A 22,607-nucleotide genomic window follows, 5' to 3' on the forward strand; every position below is an offset into this window, starting at 1 on the left:
AGTAACGGGAAATGCAAATCCTGTACCAAATACGTGCAGTGGAAGGTGCAAGACAAACATTTTCACTGCTGAAAGAAGTGACATATGCAGGCAGAGGCTGAGTCCAGTCTCACAAGTTCCAAAAGGAAGAGGTGTTCATCCAATGTCTGCAATTGGAATTTAGCTATAATTTCACTTGTTCCCACTTTATTTTTCCCTAAAAACACCACCACACCCACTCTCCATCCCCTGTGCCCCTGCACATGTGTCTGCTTTAGAACAATAGAAGTCAAAAAAGGACCATGGCTGTAGTATCACCACCCAGCACTACCGACCAGCGAGACCAAGGTGCAGATTCCTCCTGAGTGCACTTCCACACGCAGGCCACACAGATCAGCACAACAGTGTTCTGTCCATGGCTGACTTCAGTTGCATGTACAGTCAAAGCCTGAATACTAATGGAAAAGATAATGCTCTTTTTAAAGAATGTAAATTCATTGCCTTACAACCACAGCACTGACTAGTACACACTGCAGTTCTTTTCCAACAAGAACCACTCCTGCTTGCACTACAGCTTCACAGGGAAGCATGGAGCTCATCTCCCTGCCCACTTGTCTGTTCTGACCTACTGCATAGGGTCGTTAATCAATATCCCAAACCAATACTGCAATGCAAATATGAGGCAGTCTGAATGCCAGTCTCAGTACTGGCACCTCTCTGAACATGCTGTCAAAGTTGAACTGTTTTCCAAAGACTTAATACCTACATTTTTATTGGAAGATTTCTGTAATTTCTTAACCAAATGCAGCAAAGGCACTTTTTGGGGAGATGCTGAACCCAAGAGCGTCTAACAGCTAGAAAAGTAAGCTTGAAATTAAATCCTGATGGCACCAAAAAAAAACCGCAAATCCACAAACAGCACAGAATAACTAAGCATCCAAATTAATGAACTAAGCTTGAAGACATGAGTAATTTATTAGGAAAGAAACTTATTTAATATTAAATGTTCAATGACAGAGACAATCAAATTTGTAACAGAAATTCAAAGATACTTTATTTCCATTTCTTGTATATCAAGAAGCTAGGAATAGCTTAGTTGTAAAAATGGGATTCATTTTAGTTTGATTCACACAAATACTAAACATTTATTCTTGTGTTTTAAAGTCCAAGAATGAAAACTTGCAATTAAACACTGAGCAAGCCATGTGTTCAGGTTATGTTGGTTTCTTATCTTAAAAAGTCTTAAAGGAAAAAAAAAAAGGATACAGGACTTATATTCTCAGTAGCATATGTGCTATTATCAACACATCTTTCTGAACTCTGGAAGGAAACACCAGTCCTGAATTAAATTTTATAAAAAAAATTCTAACTCAACTTTATATTTTTCTACGCCACTACAGCTTTCTTTCACCTCATTTTAAAGCAGATCTTCAGTTTAAGCTGTCTTCCAATGTCTTCGCAGACTCTTCATGTAGTAGTCCTATAATGCAAAATTTTGGGAGAACAGACGATTAGACAGCATTAGGAGCATTCTGTTTACCATTCCTATACACTGGCCCAGTTGTTAGCTGTCATCTTAACTCTACAAAAACATCACCATTGAACGTGACTGGCTTTAGAAGCAATGATGTAGCATTAATGGTTTAATATCAACATTAAATGTTTTAAGAGTTCCTAGCATACATAATGCCACTACAGTAACAAATTATGTTGCAAGAAGCTCATTTATCAGCTGTCCACTGTTAGTTCCTTATTTCAGGAATACAACTAAAGACCTTCTGTAAGAAAGCTATGTCAAGAGTGGGGAAAAAACTTCAAGTTTTCCTTTCAATACAGTATTGTACTGCCTATTGTTTAGCTGCTTCATTTCCCACAAACAGTTTCCAGCATACATTCCTGCCATCAACACTGTCATCATTTGGTGGCATCTGTCTCTGCATTTACATCTGCCTTACAAGCCTGTTAGCAGCCATTCCACTGTTCTGTGCTATGGCTGACTGCAAAGTCTCCTACACAGTAGGAAATATTAAGCACATACCTCTTAAAGACTTGAATTGCATTGAAAGTAACAAGGCGAATATTATGTAGTGTTTATTGCATTTTAAACTCTTTAAAGATATCTAATTCTGGGCAGCACTGCATCCCTACACACAGTTGAAAGAAAATTCCATTCTGTTAACATCAGATTTACAGTATTCACACAATACACAAAAAGTCCTTTTCACTAGCTTCAAAATCAAAAACACAACAGTAAGCTTAAAGATTACAGGCAACAGCATTCAAACATGGATGTGGGTAGAGAAAGGAGTACCTGGCATGAGTACCTGCTTAGTTTGACTGAATCCTTGATTTTTAATTTGGCTTTTCATGGGCCGCTCACAACACCAACGCTGTGTGAGGTATGGTAGTCAGCTGCAATAATTCATAAACCCTACACTTCCATCAATCCAATGCTACTGGCTCTCGAGTTACAGAACAAACTGCATTAGAATGCAAGGCAATAAAGCAAAAAAACTAGAAACATCCTTGACAAAGAAATACTAGCAGTTTATATGAAAACAAAGTAGTCCAACATGTGCCTCAAATATTAAGTATTTAAGCAAAAGTTTCTGCTGATGTACCAACACAATATGGACTTAAATACAAAAACAGTTCAACTTTTTTTAAAAAACGATAACAAAATTCCTAAAAAATAAAAAAAGGATAATTAATTTTTCTATGGTGACTATATTACAAATATGTCCCAAAGAGGCACACTAATGGGGGCACGAGTCTGCTACAAAATAGCTGAGACAAAACGATGTACCTCAAAATGTTTTGCAGGACTACACTGTCATTTCCTTCAGAAGGTGCTTTAGTTTGTCTTCTTACTTGACTTAGTTCCATCTTCATCTGTGCATACTTACGCTGCACTGTTAAACAGTAACAAAAAGCCCTAATCAAAGTTTGAAATAATGCACTTACCTCTGTCTGATCTGAGGTCATATCAGATCAGTTTTAATTGGACTGAGTGTCACCTTCAGATTTAATGTCTTCATTGGTCCCATTGACCTCATTCTTAGTCTCACTCTCCTTCGAGTCTGTATTTGTGTCTTCACTCTGTTTTTCTCGACTACTGGACTTCATACTACTTTTTTTATCATCAGATCCCCTCTTTTCTGCCATGAAAGAAGACATTGACCATGGATTTCAAAGTAAAAACAAACATTGCACATGTGAGATACATATTGCATACAACATGGGACAATTACTTTCCATAGCAATAACAGTAATACTCAAAAAGTTACAGAAAAAGGCTTCAGACTACCATGCTGGAATGGAGAGGGGACAAAATAAAGGTAAAAGGGGACAGTACAGGGTGGGGGAAGAGGAGAAAGATCAGACCTCCCAACAGAGGCAGTTACTCAGCTCTCTGTCAAAATACACAAACTGGGGGTAAAGAGGTTAGGCAAATGTGTAATTATGGTGCATGGCTTCCTTACTTATCATGGGACTCTTCTGGTCCCCAAGTTTTGATTTCTGATTGTGTATGGCCTGCTTTGGTTTACAGTTCTGGTTAATTATGGTTCTTGGAAGAGAATCAGGAAAGAGTGGTGGGATAATGTTTGACTGCATGATCAAAGAAATTGATACTTGCCAATTAAAAACTAGCAATCCCAAACGATCAAATACTTGGGGAAACAATATTAAGTACTGACAGCTTTGCAGGTGGGGATCCCAGTGACAACCAAAATTAAATTTGAAGCCGCACATTTGTCAGCACTGTTAATTCTCAATTTTATAAAAACAGCAGTCATTTATAAACAACTCATTAAAAGGGCTTGGGGAGACAGCTTGGAGAATATATAAAAAGCACTTTTTTTCAAAGGCAAAGAAACAGCAAGATGTGGGGGAAGGAGCCCACAATTTCATCATGAATTGGGAAGCTCACTGAAGCATTTGCTACAGTAAGAACTCAATAATCTTCAAAGAAGGAAGGAAGCCAGAAGTAAAAACATTTCCATGGGAAGAAAAACATTCCGTATTAGAGCTGCGTGCCTCATCTGTAAATTCAGTATTTGCAAATTTAATAAAAATACCAATTCCTGCTGTATTATTTCACACCGTAATATTCAACTCTTGATCAGTAAAGACACTTTGGAGAGAAAAAAAAAAATCCAAAAAAACCAACCTCTCAGATGTCATCATACAGAACAACATTCACGCTCTTTTTTCTGATTATTCCCTGCTATCCGGGCAATCAAAATAAGTAATATAAATAGATAGATATATCCCCAACACAGGAGCACACAGATCGAACACTCTGAAAAAGCTATTTTAAATAATGTTATCACCTAGACTGGCATAACACACTTTTATATTCCAGGAAACAAAGCAAGAAATTAAGCTTTAAAAGAACAGCAACATCCCAACTTCTTTGTTTTGTAACACACTATCAAAGCATAGGGTAAAGCCCTCACAGAGCAATGAGGGCAACTGCCTAATGACCACCAGTAGTGAGGATTCACCTGCAGCAGCACATCCAGTGCAGGGTGCTTGCAGAAAGCACGTGGCAACGTCACCCAGCTCACTGAAGGACTAAATCAGTTTGGGTCTGTCTGCCCTCGGTTTGGCAACTCCGCAGGTAGATTGCACTCTAACTAACCTTGTTAAAAAGTCTTCTTTTTGTGTCTTAAAGGTATCTCCGGTGCACACGTGGATCCACTGAGGAATAGTAGTCTTGTTTCCCCGCAGAGGACTAGTAGTCAGTCCAATAATCTTATCTTCTGTCCTATGTAGATATGGTAGATCTTAATAGCCCTATGGATGTGCAGTGTGCAGGGTTTTGTTCTGTCTTGTTTGTGTCTTGAATGTGGTCAGGAAGGATAATTGTGTTTAAGGTTAAAAGAACTATTAAACTGTGGTATGAAAGATCAAACTCTTCTAAAAATTTTAGTATTAAAACAGGTTTACCATAGCAAACCTCCAGTTTGCCAAGCAGAACTAAAAAAGTGTATTCAACAAATAGTCCAATAACTGAACTTTTCAACCCCTAGAGCATCTGCAAGAAGGTAAGTTCCTCCACTGTATTTTTAATCAGTAAGAGTTCTCTCTTTAAAAGCACATAAAATTAGTTTGCTGTTGAAACTGGATGTATTATTTCAGCTGTGATCCATTAGGTATAATCACATAATATTGACTTTGCTTCATGATTAAACACATGAACATTTTTCTGATTGAGTTTGTGCAGGCAACTGAGATGTGTTTTGTGAGAATTCTGATCACGACAAAGTGAATCGCTTTACTGTTCAGAAAATGCAAAATCAGTCAAACATAATATCCAGTATTACTGAGGTGTTCTAGCAGTATTTGCTGAGGTTTAATCACTAACATTAAAATATGATCGTAATTATTTTTATGTAAGTATCAGAATCCAGATTAGGGAAGATAGAGAGCCAAGCCAAAGTGGTCTAGAGGCCCATTCCAGTATTAGCCCTTCATAAAATGAAGGTACTTGGAGAATAATTTTCCTTTTATTACAACCCCCAATTTATTCCATCTGCTCTGAAGTTTGTTTACTTGAACAGTAGCTGCATTCTACTGGCTTATATTAAGCTAATGCCCAGCTGGTGTTTATGGCTGGTGGCTCCTTCCTTTAGCAAAGATATCCCTGACTCGAAATCTGAGTCACAAATCAAGTGCCCCCATTTTTACACATACTTTTTTCTTGCAACCTTGGTTGCTTGTCTTCTACAGTATCTTAGTGAACAAGAAGCCAGGACTTCTGAATTTTCAAAGTGTGGCACTAATTTAATATGCAATTGTAGGCAAGTCTTGGGCAACTATGCCTTGGGGTTTTTTTGTGTTAATATTCATGTTTATAAAGCAGTCTGAGATTTCCAGATGAAAGGCACTACCATGAGCAGTTAGTTACAGCCTTTGCTGCTTACTTTTACAACTGCAGATCAGTGGTGGCTATAAAGAGAAGTAGATTCTGAAGCTAAGATTCCCAATGTATTAAGATTTAACTTTTAAGTTACTGTTGTGCAAAAGCCACACACCTCAAATGTATGAATCTCTAAAGCTTTCTTCTTAACTACCTATCTACAGTGCCACACTGCAAATATGAGGATGCAATTGTGCTTACAGCTTCAGCACAGAAATTCAGTGTTTCCTTATTAACTACTATTGGGTTTGTTTTTTTCCTTCCTCCCCTCCTCTTTTATATTTTTTTCTGTTAAAAGATTTTCCCAACAAAGGGAAAACCACAAACTTCTTCAGCATTACAGTCCTGCTCTAAGGCCTATTTGTGTTTTTACAAATGTCAGGATGGCACAATCAAAAAAAGTAATTGATTTTCCCAGGTGGGATTTTCATCGCAGCTCATAGCATCACCTCACTGTTCTCATTTCTGGTGGAAGAAAGTAGCAAGCAGCAAATAAAACAGCCAGCAAGGAAATAAGTCAAGTTAAAACTAAAAATACTTGAGATGCTGAAGAAAGTTCACTAGCTCCTCTATTTATGGGAAGATTAAGAAAAGAACTGAAAAGCTCAAAACCAGACCAAATTTGAATAAATAAGAAAACAGTTATTTATATGCATAGATACACACATTCAGAAGAACAGGACATTCTTGACCAAGTACCAGAAATCTGTTCATAAAGCAGGCAAAAAAGGCACAGTATCAGGTAGGAATAGTAACAAATGGACAGATATAGGCTACAACACTGAATCTGAGTTTAAAGCCTACACATCATTTCCACTGCCAACAAGCAAGCAGCAAAACCCACTCTCTTACAGGGCAAAGGAAAATGAGAGAAGAATCAATACTTAAGGTGTCCCACAGTATAAACCAGAATAATTGAAACAGTCCAAGGAAGTCAGGGAAGAGAAATACATGAAGCATTACCAACATTTTGGCAACCAATCCACTGGATAAATATGGAGAAGGGTCAAGCAGACAGGCCTACGCAACCCAGAAACATGCACAGAGCACCTTTCATTCCAGAGAACCTCAAAAGTACCTTAGAAACACAATTGTTTCATCCATTACTGATGATCAGCCCATGAAGTGGGGTGGCTGTTTCGGACTGGCCATTAGTCAGCTCCCCACCAGAGCCAGAAGTATTACGTTCCTACAGAAGTTCCAAAAGACTTTTAAAGGGGGAAATTTAGCAATAACAGTGAATTAGTATCTTCTCACAAAATGTGAATCTGCAGTGTTCTCACTGTAGCTCTTTGTAATCCTACTTAAAGTAAAGCTTCTGAGTTCCAGCCTCTGGTGAAGCAGTGAGTCACCATCAATGCTGTGGTACACGGCATGTACAGCTATAAAAGCATTCCAAGGACTAACAGCTTTCTGTTGAGACTCACCTGAATACTGACAAAGCAAAACTCACTTCGTTTAAACAACAAACAAACAAAAAAACAAACCAAAAAACAAGGGAGAAAGGTCGGGGGAAGAGCAGAAGACTGGGGAGAAGGCATAAATTGTAATTTAGAGCATCACAGAGATTCTGCAATATTTATCTTGGACTACATTTACAGATTGGGAAAAAAAACTTAAAACCACTGTTAAAAGGGTAATAAAGGTAACATGATAGTGTTGAGAAGTAATAGATGGTACAGGTGAGAAGCCAGGTACCAATCTCCCACAAAACATGTACCTGCAAAGGGTAATTGCAAATATCCACTAAGAGTAGGAATATAAGACATTCACTCTTAGGAAATGATGATTACAGGCTTATGTTTTTAGAAAGGTAAACAGGTCTTAAAATATATAAAAATGCTTGCACACTTCATCTGCAGACAAAGTGCAACAGGTAAGAGAAGGACACTGGGGTGTAGGTATGCACACATGTGCAGTAACTGTAACTGGAAAGAACAAAATACTTCAAATTGTTTACAGCAACACACAGAGCTTTCAGAACCAGGTCTGATTTGGTACTAAGAACTTTCAGTCACTCACTGAGAGGCTAACAGCTTTTGAGACTCTTAAGAAAATATTAGTTTCAGAACTTGCTAAGAACTCAGTCTTTATACAAACATACCTTTTTCTTTTGACTTCCTGTCTTGTTCTCTCTCTCTACTTTTGCTTCTGTGCTTGTAGGATTTCCGATCCCGGCTTTTTGACCGTCTCCTGTCCCTGCTGCGAGACCTGTGTTTCCTTTCTGATCTATCATGGCTTCTGCTTCTTCTCCGGTCACGACTCCTTAACATTCAGAGAAAATTTTAAAAATGTAAATCTCAGCTGCTATTTTCTAACTCAGAATATGAAACAATAAAACAGTAGCATTTTCTAATACAGTGATTATCTGCAGAAACCAAATCTTAACATATTGTATGTAAATATTTCCCAGTACCTAAGAGCTAGCATCATTGCCCTCTTCATTTACTGAAACACTTAACTACACCACTTAAAAGTATTTACCTCCATGAAATAAAGACCAACTGAAGGAAAAAACAAGACCCTGTTCTTTGGGAGCATTCTTTGTCTGCTGAAAGCTCCCCCATAAAACCACTTCCACCACAATGGTGTCATCTTCCAAAAATGGAGAGAAGAGAGTGACACTCAGCAAAAACTTGCTTATCCTTAGAACCAATACAGTGTGTCTTCACTTAAGAAGCAAGACCTAAGTGAAGCTAAAGCATCAGTGATGTGACCCAGGCTGACAGATCAAGTCCCGGTAAGACTTTTACCTTTTGGGAAGTTATGTGAAAATACTTCAGAGACACACGGACACACATGCACATACCTGCTTCGCCTTCTTTCTCTGCTCCTTGACCTTTTGTGGTCTCGTGAGCGGCTGCACCTCCTGTCAGATGTCCTGCTCGAATGCCGGCTTCGTGAGCGGCTCCTTTTACGTCTCTCTCTGTCACGAGCCCGCTCTTTCTCCTTTTCTTCCTCTTCACGTCGTCTCTTCCTTTCCCGCTCTTCTCTTTCTCGCTCCCTCTCTTTCTCTCTCTCTTCCCGTTCTAGCTTCTCCTTTTTCAATCTTTCATCACGGTCAGGCTCTTCTGTTCTTTTTCGTAACTTTTCCTTAAAAAACAAGTTCACAAGAAGAAATGAAGAGTACTCAAGATACTTAAGCTTGTAAGTTCTGAGGATGGTAAAAGCCTAAGCTCCTAAAAAATTTCAGTGTTATTTTCCAAACAAAGAACAGTGCTTCCTAAAATCCCTGAAATGAAAATCCTTTGTCTTGCAGAACTTTTTGTCTGTCACTCTCACAAGAATACAGGCCACACTACATTTCTTTAAAAAGGCCATAAAAATTTCCACCTTAATCGACATCTTTGTTTATATCTAATGTCACAACAAATTACATCAGTGAAAGCTTAGTGCAGGATTCCATTCCTTGGAGTGTTTCACTCTCCTGAGAAAATCCACTGGGCAGCCTTTTATGTACGTTAGGAAGCTTCCAAGCATTTTTCATTTCAATAACTGGAGGAAATACTTACTTTTAAATCTTCTACAGTAGCTTTTATTTTGGCATAACCCATATGCTGCTTTCCCATCAAGTGGTCATCTACCCTGGACTGCGCATCTCCTACAATTAAAAAGGCTCCACAAACTTCGCAAACTTCCATTTGTTTTTCTTGGGCTGCAAAGCTCTCAATTGTCTGGGAAAAAAAATATATTTGATAAGGCAAAAGAAAAGTTTTAGCCAGAAGCTAGTGAAGAGGTTTAGAACTCTATGTTACTGCTGTCAAATCCCAGGCACTACTGAAAGCTGAAATCACATCTGCCAGCTTTATCTTTGGAGCACTGCACCCCAACACAGCAAACAGGGAGAAAAGAGGCCACCTATGCCCATTCCCACAAGGAAGGAACCCACAAGAAATCACACAGCCATTCCTCAGTGCATTAATATGTACAGTCACACCTGCAGCCTCCCTGCAATATCATAAAAATTAAAGTTTTAACATTTTCTTTTAAAGCTTTCTTTTTCAGAGTCCTTTGGCATCAACTGAAATGTCAGGAGCTGCAGAACTACCACAGAATATACCTCAAGGAATCAAAAGGCTAGAATACCCCATGAAGAAAACCAAAAAGAAATGCTGGCTTCTATTTAAAAGTATGGTGGTTAAATTAAACCACTGTTTCAACAGACATATGAGAAATACACTGAAATTTCAACATAACCCCAGGTGATTATTGCTGTGCAATGTTCATGAATCATACAGTATGGACATAAACACACTGCCTGCAACATTTAAGAGCTCTTAAAAAAATAAAACAAGAATCTCAATTTGAGCATTTCATTAAACACCAAAATAAAATCTTTAAACTTAAGCTCTTTTTTATTTACAGGAACTTGTTAACACATTCCCTCTGGCTTCTGCAGCTCTCAGACTCAGACAGATGCCTGTCTCTAGTCACAGCCCTGACTCAAGGATTTTCTGTAACAGTCACATTGGTAGTTCAGTAAAATTATATTGCAGAGGCTACAGGGCAAAGTTTAACTGAGACCTGAACTAGAGTAAGGTGCAAGCTCTCCTCCAGGACTGCTGGGTGAATAATTCCATAATTTGTGTGCAGGAAGCCCCCTCTCAAGGTAGAATGCTTAATCAACACAATGGATTAACACAGCCAAATGTCCTGTTACTAAGTAATAAATTCTGCACAGACCTTGCATGCCTTCAGTGGAAGGACAAGGTTATTCAGAATGTACTGTGCATGAAATTTTGATATGTCTCACAGAACTACGAACACATTACTTACTGAAGTCGTAGACCTCAGCAGTTCTCTCTCTTCCTTTAACTGTTCAACGAGTTTCATCATTCCTTGTGCTTCTTCCACCTTTCCTTCTGACCCTAGTTCTTCAATCTAAAAGTCAATAAAAAAATTAGAAGTTTAATTTTTGATCAAGTAACAGAAGTAAGAGATCTCTCTTATGTGGGTTAAAAAACTCTCACCTGTTGAAGCAGTACATCAATTTTGTCAGTTAACACCTGAATCTTCTCTTCATTTTTACCAGTAGGTCCCGCTCCCTGCAAACAGTACAAGAGTGAGTTAGGGTTATTTTTCTTTCCTTGTTGGGTTTTTTTTCTTTTGTTAAAATAGCTAAACACACAAATGTATGCCTTCTCATATTCCAGAGACATTTTGGGAATAACCTCCCCCTGCCTCTTCTCCTACAAGAAGCTACTAATAATAGTCTAGTCTAACATAAAACACTCCTCAACACCATTTACTCCACCCTTGCTAAGTCTAGTCACACTAATTCCTCCCGAATCAACAAAAATCTTCAAGGTCCTGGCCCACAGAAGGTAAAAAAAGTGAATTCAAAGTCCTAATTTTAAGCTCCGACACTCCCATGCACCTATTACATATCTTTGCAGACATTCAAGTATGACTTAGATAGAAGTTCTGTGGGCTTTGAAATTCAATTTCTGAGCATAAAATGCAAAAAGAACCTTACTTCAAAGATGTATTTGTTAGCAGTGTCCTTTCTGCGGCCTGCCAGAATAGACTTACTGCCTCCCTCCCACCTTTGCTCTGCTCCATAAGTGATATCTCTCAACTGGATGCTGTCCACAGCTCCTTCTGAAGCAAATGGACTTTGCACATAACAGTGAGGTGGGGCAGCAGGAAGGAGCAAGGCTGTCCTGGCAGTCACAAAATTCACAGAGCACAGGCCACAATCATTGCTCCAAATCCATCAGGGGACAAGATACAGCTTGCTAGTGCAGGGAGGGAGGAATGTGCAATTAGTGGAGAGAAGGTAGACTGAGGCTGTCAGGATAAAGACAACACTTGACAGGTAGAGAACAGATACTCGTTCTGAGAAAACAAGAGATGGTGAGAACAGAGAGGGCTCTTCCTGACTGTGGAGCTGCTGGCTCGTCCATTAGGGCCAGATGTGACCTGCTGGCTAACAGATGAAAAATCTTACTGATCAGGAATCTTCTGGATAACAGTAAGTTTCACCTGAATAGATAAGGTCAAGACACCCTGAAGATGCTATCTGCAGGAAAAGCTGCCTCAGTGACTCTTGCAGACTCACCCCAGAAGACTGTTGGTTCTGTGACAGTGCCAAACGAGCATGGCCCCTCCGGATCCTGCGCTCCACCTCTGCAAGCAAGCTCTGCAAATAACGCAGGAAGTCTCTCTCATAGCCCACCTTCATAAACCGAGAGCTCTTCTCATACCTGAGAGAAGATTTTTAAAATGAAAGCTCACATCAATCTGTAAAAGATGAGAACTAAGTAACAAAATACACAGTATAATAAATTTTTGCTCATAGTAGGAGAATATTATATATTTAAAGAAATAAATTTTTATTTAAACAGAAACTTAAATAAATTTACATAATAAAATAGCAATTAATTTGTAGCGTTCGGGTTGCTATTAACAAATGCCAAAGATACCAGAAACTCTATCTGCTTTAACATATCCAACAACAAACTTACTGTTTGCGTAGATTTTCATCATGAATTTTTTCACAAGGACCTAAGAAGACAACACAAAAAGCTTAAGTTTGCATTCCTAAATGTTGTGCTCATATTCCACCAGCATTTGTTTGTGCACCACAATAGAACAGAACTATAAACACTTCACAAGGACTTTTATGCTTCTGCCTTTCTGCTTCCTTTGCTTGCAGCTTGAAAGATGTATCAAAGAAAAGAATGGCATTATCATTTAGTAACTATAAAACCAAAAGAGACTCTATATATGAAGTCTTCATAAAAACAGAATTTCCAGATCAAGTTTTACATCAGTCAATACAAACAAACAATGTAATATCCTAAACACCTGGGGCTTTAAAAAATAAAAAAGAACAACAAAAAAAATTGCATATGAAGGGTAATTTCATCAGGCACTTTCTAATTTCCAGTGCTCTTTGCAACACACTGGCTACCTAAAACATTGATCTTCAGAGTAAAATTAGGAGGTACGTGCCCTGAGTCCATGAAGGTGGCTGTGTTAAAACTCCCCACCTTCCCCAGACTCTCAAACTCTTCAACAGACTTAGAAATTAACACCAAGACAAAAAGTCTGGTTTTGCTAAGTTACCATCTCCAAACTACATGCTGTCCATGTACCATCACTTGAAAGCTGCCAGTAATTTAGAGCCAGTCTTCAGAAATAACTGTTACAGAAAGTGAGTCTCTAAAGTAAAGCAACTCAAAAAAGTATACTCACACAAAACCAGGTTAAAACCCTGCCCAGGTAGAATAACCTTAACTAGAAACTGACACTTGAGCGGGAGAAAAGCACCCCATACCCAGTAATTTAGCTTATACAGTAAGAAAAAAATTTTAAGAGGTTTTTTCACTTAGGCAAAGTAGGATCTGGAATAAACATTACTATTAGCATACTGTATCACTGGCAACCCTTGAACTGAAAAAGTAAAAAAAATTCCAAGTGTTTGACAGAGCAGTTAACAATAAAAACATAGTCTGCAAACAAAAGCTTAGCTGTAATTACTTTTAAGTGAATAAAAACCTCATGACTTATAAACTTACCTAAATCAGAACGGGTATTTGTAAATAATTCAGCTGGGCAAAAGCCACAAAGGTAGTATTTGCAAACCTGACAGAGAAGAAAGAAACAGGCATCATTTTTAGCCTCTTGAATAGGAAATTTTATGTAATCACTTCTATTTCTAAAATACAGTGACAAAGCTTCCTTTGGACATAATAGAATTTCTAAAAATTTTACACACCCTCTATATCTTTGTATTTCTTGGCAGCAGTAAGTGCTACAAGGTGCATCTTGATGACAAAACACCAAAAATCTTACTTTTCCTTGCAATAGTAATATATCTTAATTTTACCACTAAATATTTAAGATTAGAGGAAAGGGTCATCAATTTATAGATATCAATATTTAATATTTCCAAAGGAAAGGAATGAAATCAGTTGGACTATTTAATAAGTTTCAGAGAAATTCTTAACTGTGAAAAGCCACACGGGGTGAGAACAGCTGCCATGGAAGCATGGAACAGGTTCCTCTGCTTGCCTGGGACAACTTTGTGTTCAGCCTTCGCTTCCTCAGAGCTACTGGCATGGAAAACCAGAGCCATTTGCATTCAAACATCAGGTACTGCCCCAAGGACTTTGATGGCAATTAAAAGACTGAGAATTATCCAAAAGCTTTCCCACTCCAATGCTTTTACAATTCCCTCCCTTAAGAAAGACAGGCAACAAGACATTATATAGCTCTTCAGGCAGAGAAGACATTCATTTTAACCTGGTTTCCTGCCAATTAAAAAGGGTTCAGTTTGTTTCTGCACAGTCTGGTTTTACATTATCAAGTCAGGTTCTTTTTCTGGTAACAGAAAAAGACCACCAGAAAGTTCAAAAAACCACAAACCTGTTACTCTAGTCAGAAAATACTTAGCATATGATGGGATAAAACCAGCTTTTGTTAAAAAGATTATTCACCCTCACCCATGAGCATGGGCTTAGCTAGTCAAGTTGGTCAGTTCCTGAAGTTCGTAACACAGAAATAGCTCCTGTCTATCCATCAGAACAGCCAAAAGGGCAGATTCAGAAATACTTGCACCCCATACTTCATAAACAATCCTAAATTATTAACTTTTCACTAGACTCTTCCCACAGATTTGACTGCCATTAATTAAGGTGTAAATCCAAAACTAGCCTGGACATTCTTCGAGCACCTTCTTTATGTTACACAGTTTCTAATTTTTGGCAACTCTGGTAACTGTGACTGCATTACAGCCTAGTTCTAATCCTCTCACATATCCTGTGGACAAAGACTTGCAGTATCTCCCAAGATACAGTCTGAAGTATTTTAAGAAATGGGGGTGAGGAGAGAGGCCCCAAACACCACCACCTCACTGAAAAGCCTGTGATACCCATTGATCAAATTAGATTAGCCTGATTTATTTTTCCAAGCTAACTGCCAGACTGCAAATCAGGCTACGGAAGTTAAAACTCTACTGACTGCTTTACAGATTACTCAGAAAAACAATCAGGCTTTCTATTAACAAGCCATGGACAAGAAACACAAACAAACAAATCTCTTATTATGTAATTTGAATACGTCTCCCATGATCCAGGTTTGGATACTGGCACCTATCTGAAGCAATTTATCAAGAATAGTTAAGAAAACACGTGAAATGACTTTTTTTTCTTCTAAGAAGGAAGGAGAAAGTTACTGGACAAAATCTGGTTTCAGAATCTGCTCTTCTCTGAAAGCTGCAATATCCCTTGTTTTACTACAAAATTGCTTCAAAGGAGCAGTTTCTGAGATGGACTCCTGTACTAGTCCATAGAAATGTAATTTCTCTATACATTCTCTTCCATTTTCTCATACTCCCATCCAGGTGTAAGGATCACTGAAAAGGCACTTCCCAAAAAATTTCAGAGATGGACTAGACAATTTCCTAAGACACAGAGAGCACAATAACAGTCTGACCATACCATACTGTTAAAAGGGTTGTAGAATATCTTCGATCAACCAAAAAATTAAGCAAACTGGCCTGTAACAGTTTAGAAACTAGTAGCAACAAAACAAGCAAAGGAAAAGTAATTAGAAGTATGATGAACAAAACAAAACGAAACAAAACAAACTCACCCTCAATGAAAACCAGAAAGAATTACTACTATTATGAAACAGCACTACTAGGAAAATCCTCTTTTTATGAACTGATGGTTACAGCCAAAGTTGCAGTAACCGATACCAAAATAAGAGATTTAAACAGGCCACACACTGTATTAATTATTTATACATTAAAACCTCCAAACAAACACAAGCCATATCAAACAAACAAAAAAACTCAAACCCAAAATAATGACAAAACCCACACACACCAATAAGCTGCCGTAATTTTCTCCTACCAGCTCTAGATGCTGCCACTCTAGCACTAGGATGGCACCAAGTGAATTACCTGACATTTTCTCCTAGGAAGCAGCCTGTAGAGAAATACTCACTTCAGAGTGGTTCAGACCACTGTGGCTGAAGCAATTTTCTTCCCCTCTCATACCTATTTCATTATGCTCTTCAACTGAGTTTGCTTCAACAAGAAAACACAACTTGCTGGAATCCTGCAGAATGTTGCAGGTATCATTCCAGCTCAGCTTCACTGAGCGCAGCATTTGTCTCTCCAGGCTGAACACCAACTGCACTTCCAAACAATTCTAAATAATCAATAGTGAGTGGGCCAAGGAATGGCTGAAGCATCACGGAGCCATTAAAGGACTGAAACAGAGGCGACTGATAAGCCTCAGCTAGCATCGCTCATCCATGGTTGTAGGTACAAAAATGCTGTTAGCGAGGATTTTCTTGCCATTTTCTAAGTCCGTGAGAGACTTTTCTCTCTCACAGAAGAGGTAGCAGGGAATGCAAACAACCAAGACACCTGCAACCTTGAAAAGTCTTGTTTATGGTATAGTAGAAAAATATTTTGACAATGGATGTTTTAGGATTTTAGCCAATCACCCCAAGGGGTGGCTGGTCCTTTGTCCAATTAGACTATGAAGAAAAAAGTCTATAAAAGAGTTTGTAAAATAATTAAATAAATCAATCTTGCTGCACAATTCCTGCCTGCTGGATCTTCTCTCCTCTTCCTCCCTATGGCTGCAGGACATGGTGATATACCGTAGGAACCAGGCCTGCGGTAATCCATGGTTTATCAGGCCGCTGCACTAATCGCAAGGAACATGGAAACACATTCCATACACGCAGCAACAGACCAACAGGCAGTGTGGTTGGGATAACTCCCCATGCAGGTAACGAGCATTTATTCCTTTTTGCAGAATTATTCTGACAACTCTGCTAGTGAGAAGGTGCAATAGAGAAGTGTCACCGTCAAACTGTTGCTGCAGGATAAGACACAGCTCGGGTCTCAAAGCCCTTGAGTTCTCACATTTTGATAAGACACTACAACGAACAGAGGTGCTTGGAACTTTCCACTTCGTCACCACAAATTTGTTAATCCTTGAAATCTCTTGGAGACTGGAGATAGGAAAGTAGAATCCTTTACATCCAAGTTCACTAAGTTAACAGCAAGAATTGCAAATTCAGTTGGAGTTGGGGAAGCAGTTCAAAGCTTTCCCATATAAAGAAGCTATTGACAGCTCTATATTGTTAATGCTTCTACATTACCATGCTTCTCTTCTGCAAGAACTGTATTTACTGATGGAGAAGTATCTCTCTAACAGTAATGAACAATTATGTAAGCAAATTCCTTTAGGCAGACAATTCCTAGTAAGATGGCTGAGAATAAAATCCGACAGATTGTGGCTTACACACCAAAAACTAGTAAATTCTTTCTCACTGTCGAGTTCTTTGAATCCATTAAAGCTCACATGCAGCAGACATTTTAAGAGCAATGCCCGCCCACCCAAACCAACATCAGCCCTTCTCCCAAACCTACTCTTAAAGATAAATGTTATTTGAAGAGTATTAGTAATGGAAGGTTAAGTCCTCTCCCTCCATCCCCTGGAGGATTAAGTCCTTAAATTCTACCTAGATACAAAGCAATTTAGGTCGCTGGCATTATAAAAGTAAAAGCATAACACATCATAAATAGCTAAAACTATCACATTATACTCTGAATACAAACCTACATTTTGAGAAACTGCATTATCAGAGATGATCACTTACAGCCATTTGTCTCTACCAGGTCTTCACCCCTCTCCACTTTCTGAAAACCCCGAGTTCGCCTTGAAGAAGCAGCACAATTTCAAACCTTACAGCAGCACAGGCAGCCTATGCCGGGCTGTCTTGTGCTACAGAACAGCCTCAGAACTCTTATGCAATCGCTGTTTCCATAAGAACTTGCTTTGTGCAGGTGGCATATTAAAGCAGGAAGGTGTGAATCAATAAAGAAATATACTTTGTCTACACACATTACAGTAAGCAGAAAGACTAAAATACATGATACTAATAATTTCCTCCTGCACACAAAACAAAGATTGATCACCTAAGGACATGCCATCATGCTGAAATATACCACAAGTAGGATTCCAATTTTTAAAGATTAAAGGCTTTAACCATGTCAAAGTTTTAAAGTAAGTACTTAAGCTCTACAAAAGCTCTTAAAATATATGATCAACATGTTTCATTGGCACTGCAAATACATCACACACTGAGCTGTCACACCCTCTGCTTCCACACCTTCCACTTCCACTCCCATCTTGTATTTCACTGCACCTTCCAGTTTCTGATAGCCACATGGATGCAATCTCCAAATGATAAGCAAAATACAGATGAGCTTCTTGTGATAATCTTCCACGTTCAAAACTGATGAAATGTGACACAAAATCCTACACTTTGGGATCAATACAACATGCTGGCATTGAGCAGGTTGCATGATGATCTATGTCTAATCACAGAAGAAATTACATTAGCACATGTATTTCACCTGAAAAGCAGCACAGCAGTCGGGCAGAGGAATGAAATGTTACTATTTGAAATGCAGATGCATTTCCTGTCTTTTAAAACCTGTCAGCACTGCAAATTTAATCGTTAGGTGACAAAGAAAGTCAAACTGAAACACGTGTTTAACAGCAGTAATTGTTGGGTTTTATGAACTCATCAGTTGACTATAGGAACCTAGGAAAACATTCCTTGCAGAAAGGTTGTATTTAGTCTCAAATAAAGGCAGAAGCAGAGCAAACAGCAGTTCCTGCAGGACTGAAGGCTCAACCCTAAGCCTTTAACTTTCCCAGTGCTCTCAGACACACAACAGCTCTCACTTTCTGAACTGTCAGAAGACTGAGAAGGAGAGACAAGGCCCGGTTTCTAAAACAACAGCTTAGAGACAGAGTCCTTTGGTTATAGTCGAACTCTTCAGCCTGAAATTGTAAGTGAAAAAAAAAATTGAAAATATTCTGTGATTTGCTCATTTGAAGATGAAGACAGTAATCTGAATTTATTAAAAGCAAATGATGGGGGGAAAAAACTAACAGTGATGAAAAAAAGTCTTTCTCACCTTAATGAATAAACCAAACCAATAATCCCCTTATCTGTTGTTCTACCTGGACCAACATGGCTCAAGCCATTCACCTCGTATTTAATATAATTCATGTAACTCCTCCTTATTTCAAATTCACGTTCAGATGAAAATATCTCACTGAACACCTGTACTATTTTCTTAATAAAGTAAGTCTAGAAACACATAAGGTCATGAAAACTTCCTGAACTCACCATTTTCTCCTGATGTGCACTGCTTACCTATAGAGCAGAATTTTTCAAGGGAGGGAATTGTTCCCCACACTTGAAAAATCTACTGTAAGATAGGTATTGGTCCTTATATCATGCAAATTCAACCAATTCAAACAAATTCAAACAAGTATTATCCTCCTTTATAATGACCTAGATCCCATATAAAAACATGAAATCATGTCTTTGATTAAGATGCAATTTAGAACAGCCAAACCCAAGCATTTCTCCCTCCTCCGAATTAAACATCATCCCAAGCAAATGCTAAGGGGGGGGGGGGAGCTAAATGCTCTGTGCAGCTTAAACCACAGAAATTCCTATCACTTACATGATAAATTGCTGTAACTGTGACACTTTAACATATGCCATAACTAAATGTATCATGAACGGGGAGAAAATAAAATTTAAAAACTAATCAGGGTTCATCTCTCCCAAAGTAGCAGCTACAGGAACTTTGTAGCTACCACTGAGTTTTCCTGAAGTAATTTACAATTCAACTACGATGGCCAAAACTAAGTCATCATTCATTAAAGCTCAACCAGTGGAGAAACCTCAAATAATAATAACAACAACAATAACAACAACAACGTTGTCTTGTTTGGGCTACTTACTGCAGAAAATGAATGAACACCACATTAGCAAAACTACGTAAATACTGCTAAACAACAGTCTTGTGTAGGTTAGTGTCCTTTTCCCCCCTCCGCCCCCCAAGGAGACTCCTATGAGTGAGGAAATATGGAAAGAATCAAGCTTTTCTTAACCACATCCTCACTTTCCAAAGTCTTACCGTTTTCCCTTGTAGTAAAAACCGTAAGACATTTAAGTCGGTACGCGCGTGCCCTTCTGTTTCCTCACCACCCTCAGGAAAAGATCCAGAGACATTTATCTCCCAAACTAGAACATCTGTCTCATCCCCCATTCGCGCAAGCCAGCAGCTTCTACTCAGAAGTCCTGAATTCCTTTAACCGCCCCATCTCCCCGCCTTATTTTTGTGTTTCCCTGCGGGAGATCTCCGCCACCGCCGGACCTCTGAAAATGCCCGTTCCCGTTAACGGCGGCCCCGGCGGGCACAGCCTTCCCCCGCCAACACCCGAACACCGGGGCTGTCCCTCCTGCAGCCCGGCTGCGTCGGGATCTTCCTCCTCCTCGATGAAGGCTCGGCGCGGTTCCCGCGCACGGCCGGGCCCGGCCCGCCCCAGGCCGCCATGCAGGGCCCACCGCGGAGGGCCCGACCCGCGCCTCCACAAACCACGCGGAACCCCCGCTCTGGCCGGCACCTCCCCCCTTCCCTTTTCCCCCCCTCCACGCGGCTGTCCCCGGCCAAGAGAAGCCGCCCACGCCGCTCCGACAAACCCCCGGCCCCGCGCAGCGTGCGAGAGCAGGGAAGGAGGGAGGAGAGAAGCGGCCCCGCTGCACTCACGCTCTCGTGGTCCCACCGCACGTTGCTGCGCTTTTCATCCGGGGCCAGGTTCCTGTCCCGGCCCATGAGCTCATCGAGGAGCTGGGCGGCCGATATCATCGTGAGCTGCAGGCCGAATCCCCCTCGCCAGACACCGGCTCGGCCACCTCGCCCCGACCGCCCGCGCCGCGCCTGACAGAGACAAAATGGCGGCGGCGGCGGCTGGCCCTGCCCACAATGCACCGCGCGGGCCGAGCGCGCCGCGCTCCGTTCCCTCACGGCCCGTCCGTTCCCTCACGGCCCCTCCGTTCCCTCACGGCCTCTCCGTTCCCTCACGGGCCCTCCGCTCCCTCACGGCCCCTCCGTTCCCTCACGGCCCCTCCGTTCCCTCACGGCCTCTCCGTTCCCTCACGGCCCCTCCGTTCCCTCACGGCCTCTCCGTTCCCTCACGGGCCCTCCGTTCCCTCACGGCCCCTCCGTGCCCTCACGGCCTCTCCGTGCAGCCCAGCCCGGACAACCGCAGGGCCCGCGGGCAGGAACGGCCAGAGCCGGCAAATACCGGCACGGGGAACGGCCACTGCCGCCTGTGGCTCCGCGTGAGGGGCAGCGGGTGCCACACAGACGGTGTCCTGCCCAGTGCGGTGTCATGGCAAACCATGTCCAGCCCAGAGAGGTGTCATGACAGATAATGGCCAGCTCCCTGTGGTGTCACTGCAGACGGTAAGCTGTCACGACAGACAGTGTCCAGCCCAGTGCGGGATCAGGGCGCAGGGACACAGCCCAGACACACACAATGCTGCTGGTCTTGCTGGTCATGGCTGGAGGCTGAGGCCACGGGCCTGGGCACAGCTGAAGCAGTATCATGGTCCCCTCTGCACCGTGGCAGGAGAAAGTCACCCAAACCACTCCTGATGCACTGCTACTGAGTCCCGGTCCTGAGTGCCTCCAGCTGTGCATATTCCCTTAGGAATTCATGGAATTGTAGGATTGTTATGGTTGGAAAAGGCCTCTAAGATCATTCAGTCTAACCATCACCACACTCACCAATAAACCATGTCCTCAAGTGCCATATCCACACGTTTTTTGAACACTTCCAGGGTTGATGACTCCACCACTTCCCTGGGAAGCCTGTCTCCATGCTTGACACATTGAGGGAGAATATAAGTCCTTCATATGTAGCGTAACTCTTACTCTTTGACCTTGGAACCAGCCCATTTTGTTTTCCTTTCTAGATGTGACCTTGTACTCGATATATACTGAATTTCACATAACAATTGTCAACTATTTTCCAATTACTCAACATCATTTTGAATGTTCTAAGTACATATAAATAATTAAAATTTTAATTACATAATCTTTTTTGAAAAGCTTCAAGCCAATATTCATGCTGTAAAACCCACTTAAGACTCATAGCAACTTTGTTCAGCATCACTGAGGGCTTCATGCACGCACCAGTTGTTACCTGAGGAGTTTCTTTCTGGAAATCTCTTCCCAAAGCAGCACTGTGAGGCACCACGAACTTCTTTCAAGCTTTGCAATTTTGTAATGATTTAATAACCCACTGGAACTCTTGGAAGAGTGTGATTGAAATCAACGTAACACAAGTTATGGTGTGAATTTTCAGGCAATATCCTGCAGTCTGGGTTTGGGGATGGGAGGAAAGGCGGGGTGTTAATGCTGGGAACTGGGGCAGAACTGGGCTGTTTCAGTTTCTTTGTAATGCTCTGACTGCACTGAGGAAGCAAATAGGTAACACTAGGGCCTGACTACTGCAGAATTCCTTGGCATGCTGCCGTGGCTACACAGAGCAAGCTGGAATACAAAAGTGACTGGAGTTTGAAATTATTATTTTGACTTTTTGTAGTGGTAAAGTTTTTACTGATTGCTCTGTAACTTAGTTTAGGACAAATCCACGATGACAAAAAACATCTTTTCAAACCAAACCATGCAAATGGCAGGAATTACCTATAATCTTTCCAATTGCTTTGCAGACAGATAGTGATATTTATTTTTTTTAGGGATTAGTTGATTCTGCTGAGAACGCACAAAGATGAGGAGAGTTTCCTAGGCAGAATAAGAGGATGTCCCATCCCTGGAAGTGTTCAAGGCCAG

The 22,607-nt window shown here is 40.5% G+C and overlaps 1 protein-coding gene across 2 annotated transcripts; it reads right to left on the reverse strand.

The window, feature by feature from the left end:
* Positions 1-1,007: 1,007 nt before the first annotated feature.
* LUC7L3 (LUC7 like 3 pre-mRNA splicing factor) lies at positions 1,008-20,720 on the reverse strand. 2 transcript variants are annotated; one of them, XM_069032245.1, is made up of 11 exons: positions 20,517-20,720; positions 13,429-13,495; positions 12,373-12,412; positions 11,967-12,111; positions 10,876-10,950; positions 10,682-10,786; positions 9,418-9,579; positions 8,715-8,998; positions 8,010-8,170; positions 2,997-3,137; positions 1,008-2,891 (listed from the first exon to the last, which is right to left on the reverse strand). In XM_069032245.1, the coding sequence occupies exons 1-11, from the start codon at positions 20,613-20,615 to the stop codon at positions 2,710-2,712; spliced, it is 1,461 nt and encodes a 486-aa protein (XP_068888346.1). In that variant the 5' UTR covers positions 20,616-20,720; the 3' UTR covers positions 1,008-2,709. The 2 variants fall into 2 exon arrangements, with proteins under 2 accessions (XP_068888346.1, XP_068888347.1); XM_069032246.1 differs by having other exon boundaries at positions 1,008-1,459; positions 2,944-3,137.
* Between the last annotated feature and the right edge of the window lie 1,887 nt (positions 20,721-22,607).

The sequence above is a fragment of the Aphelocoma coerulescens genome, chromosome 18 (assembly GCF_041296385.1).
Source record: "Aphelocoma coerulescens isolate FSJ_1873_10779 chromosome 18, UR_Acoe_1.0, whole genome shotgun sequence".
Taxonomy (NCBI): Eukaryota; Metazoa; Chordata; class Aves; order Passeriformes; family Corvidae; genus Aphelocoma; species Aphelocoma coerulescens.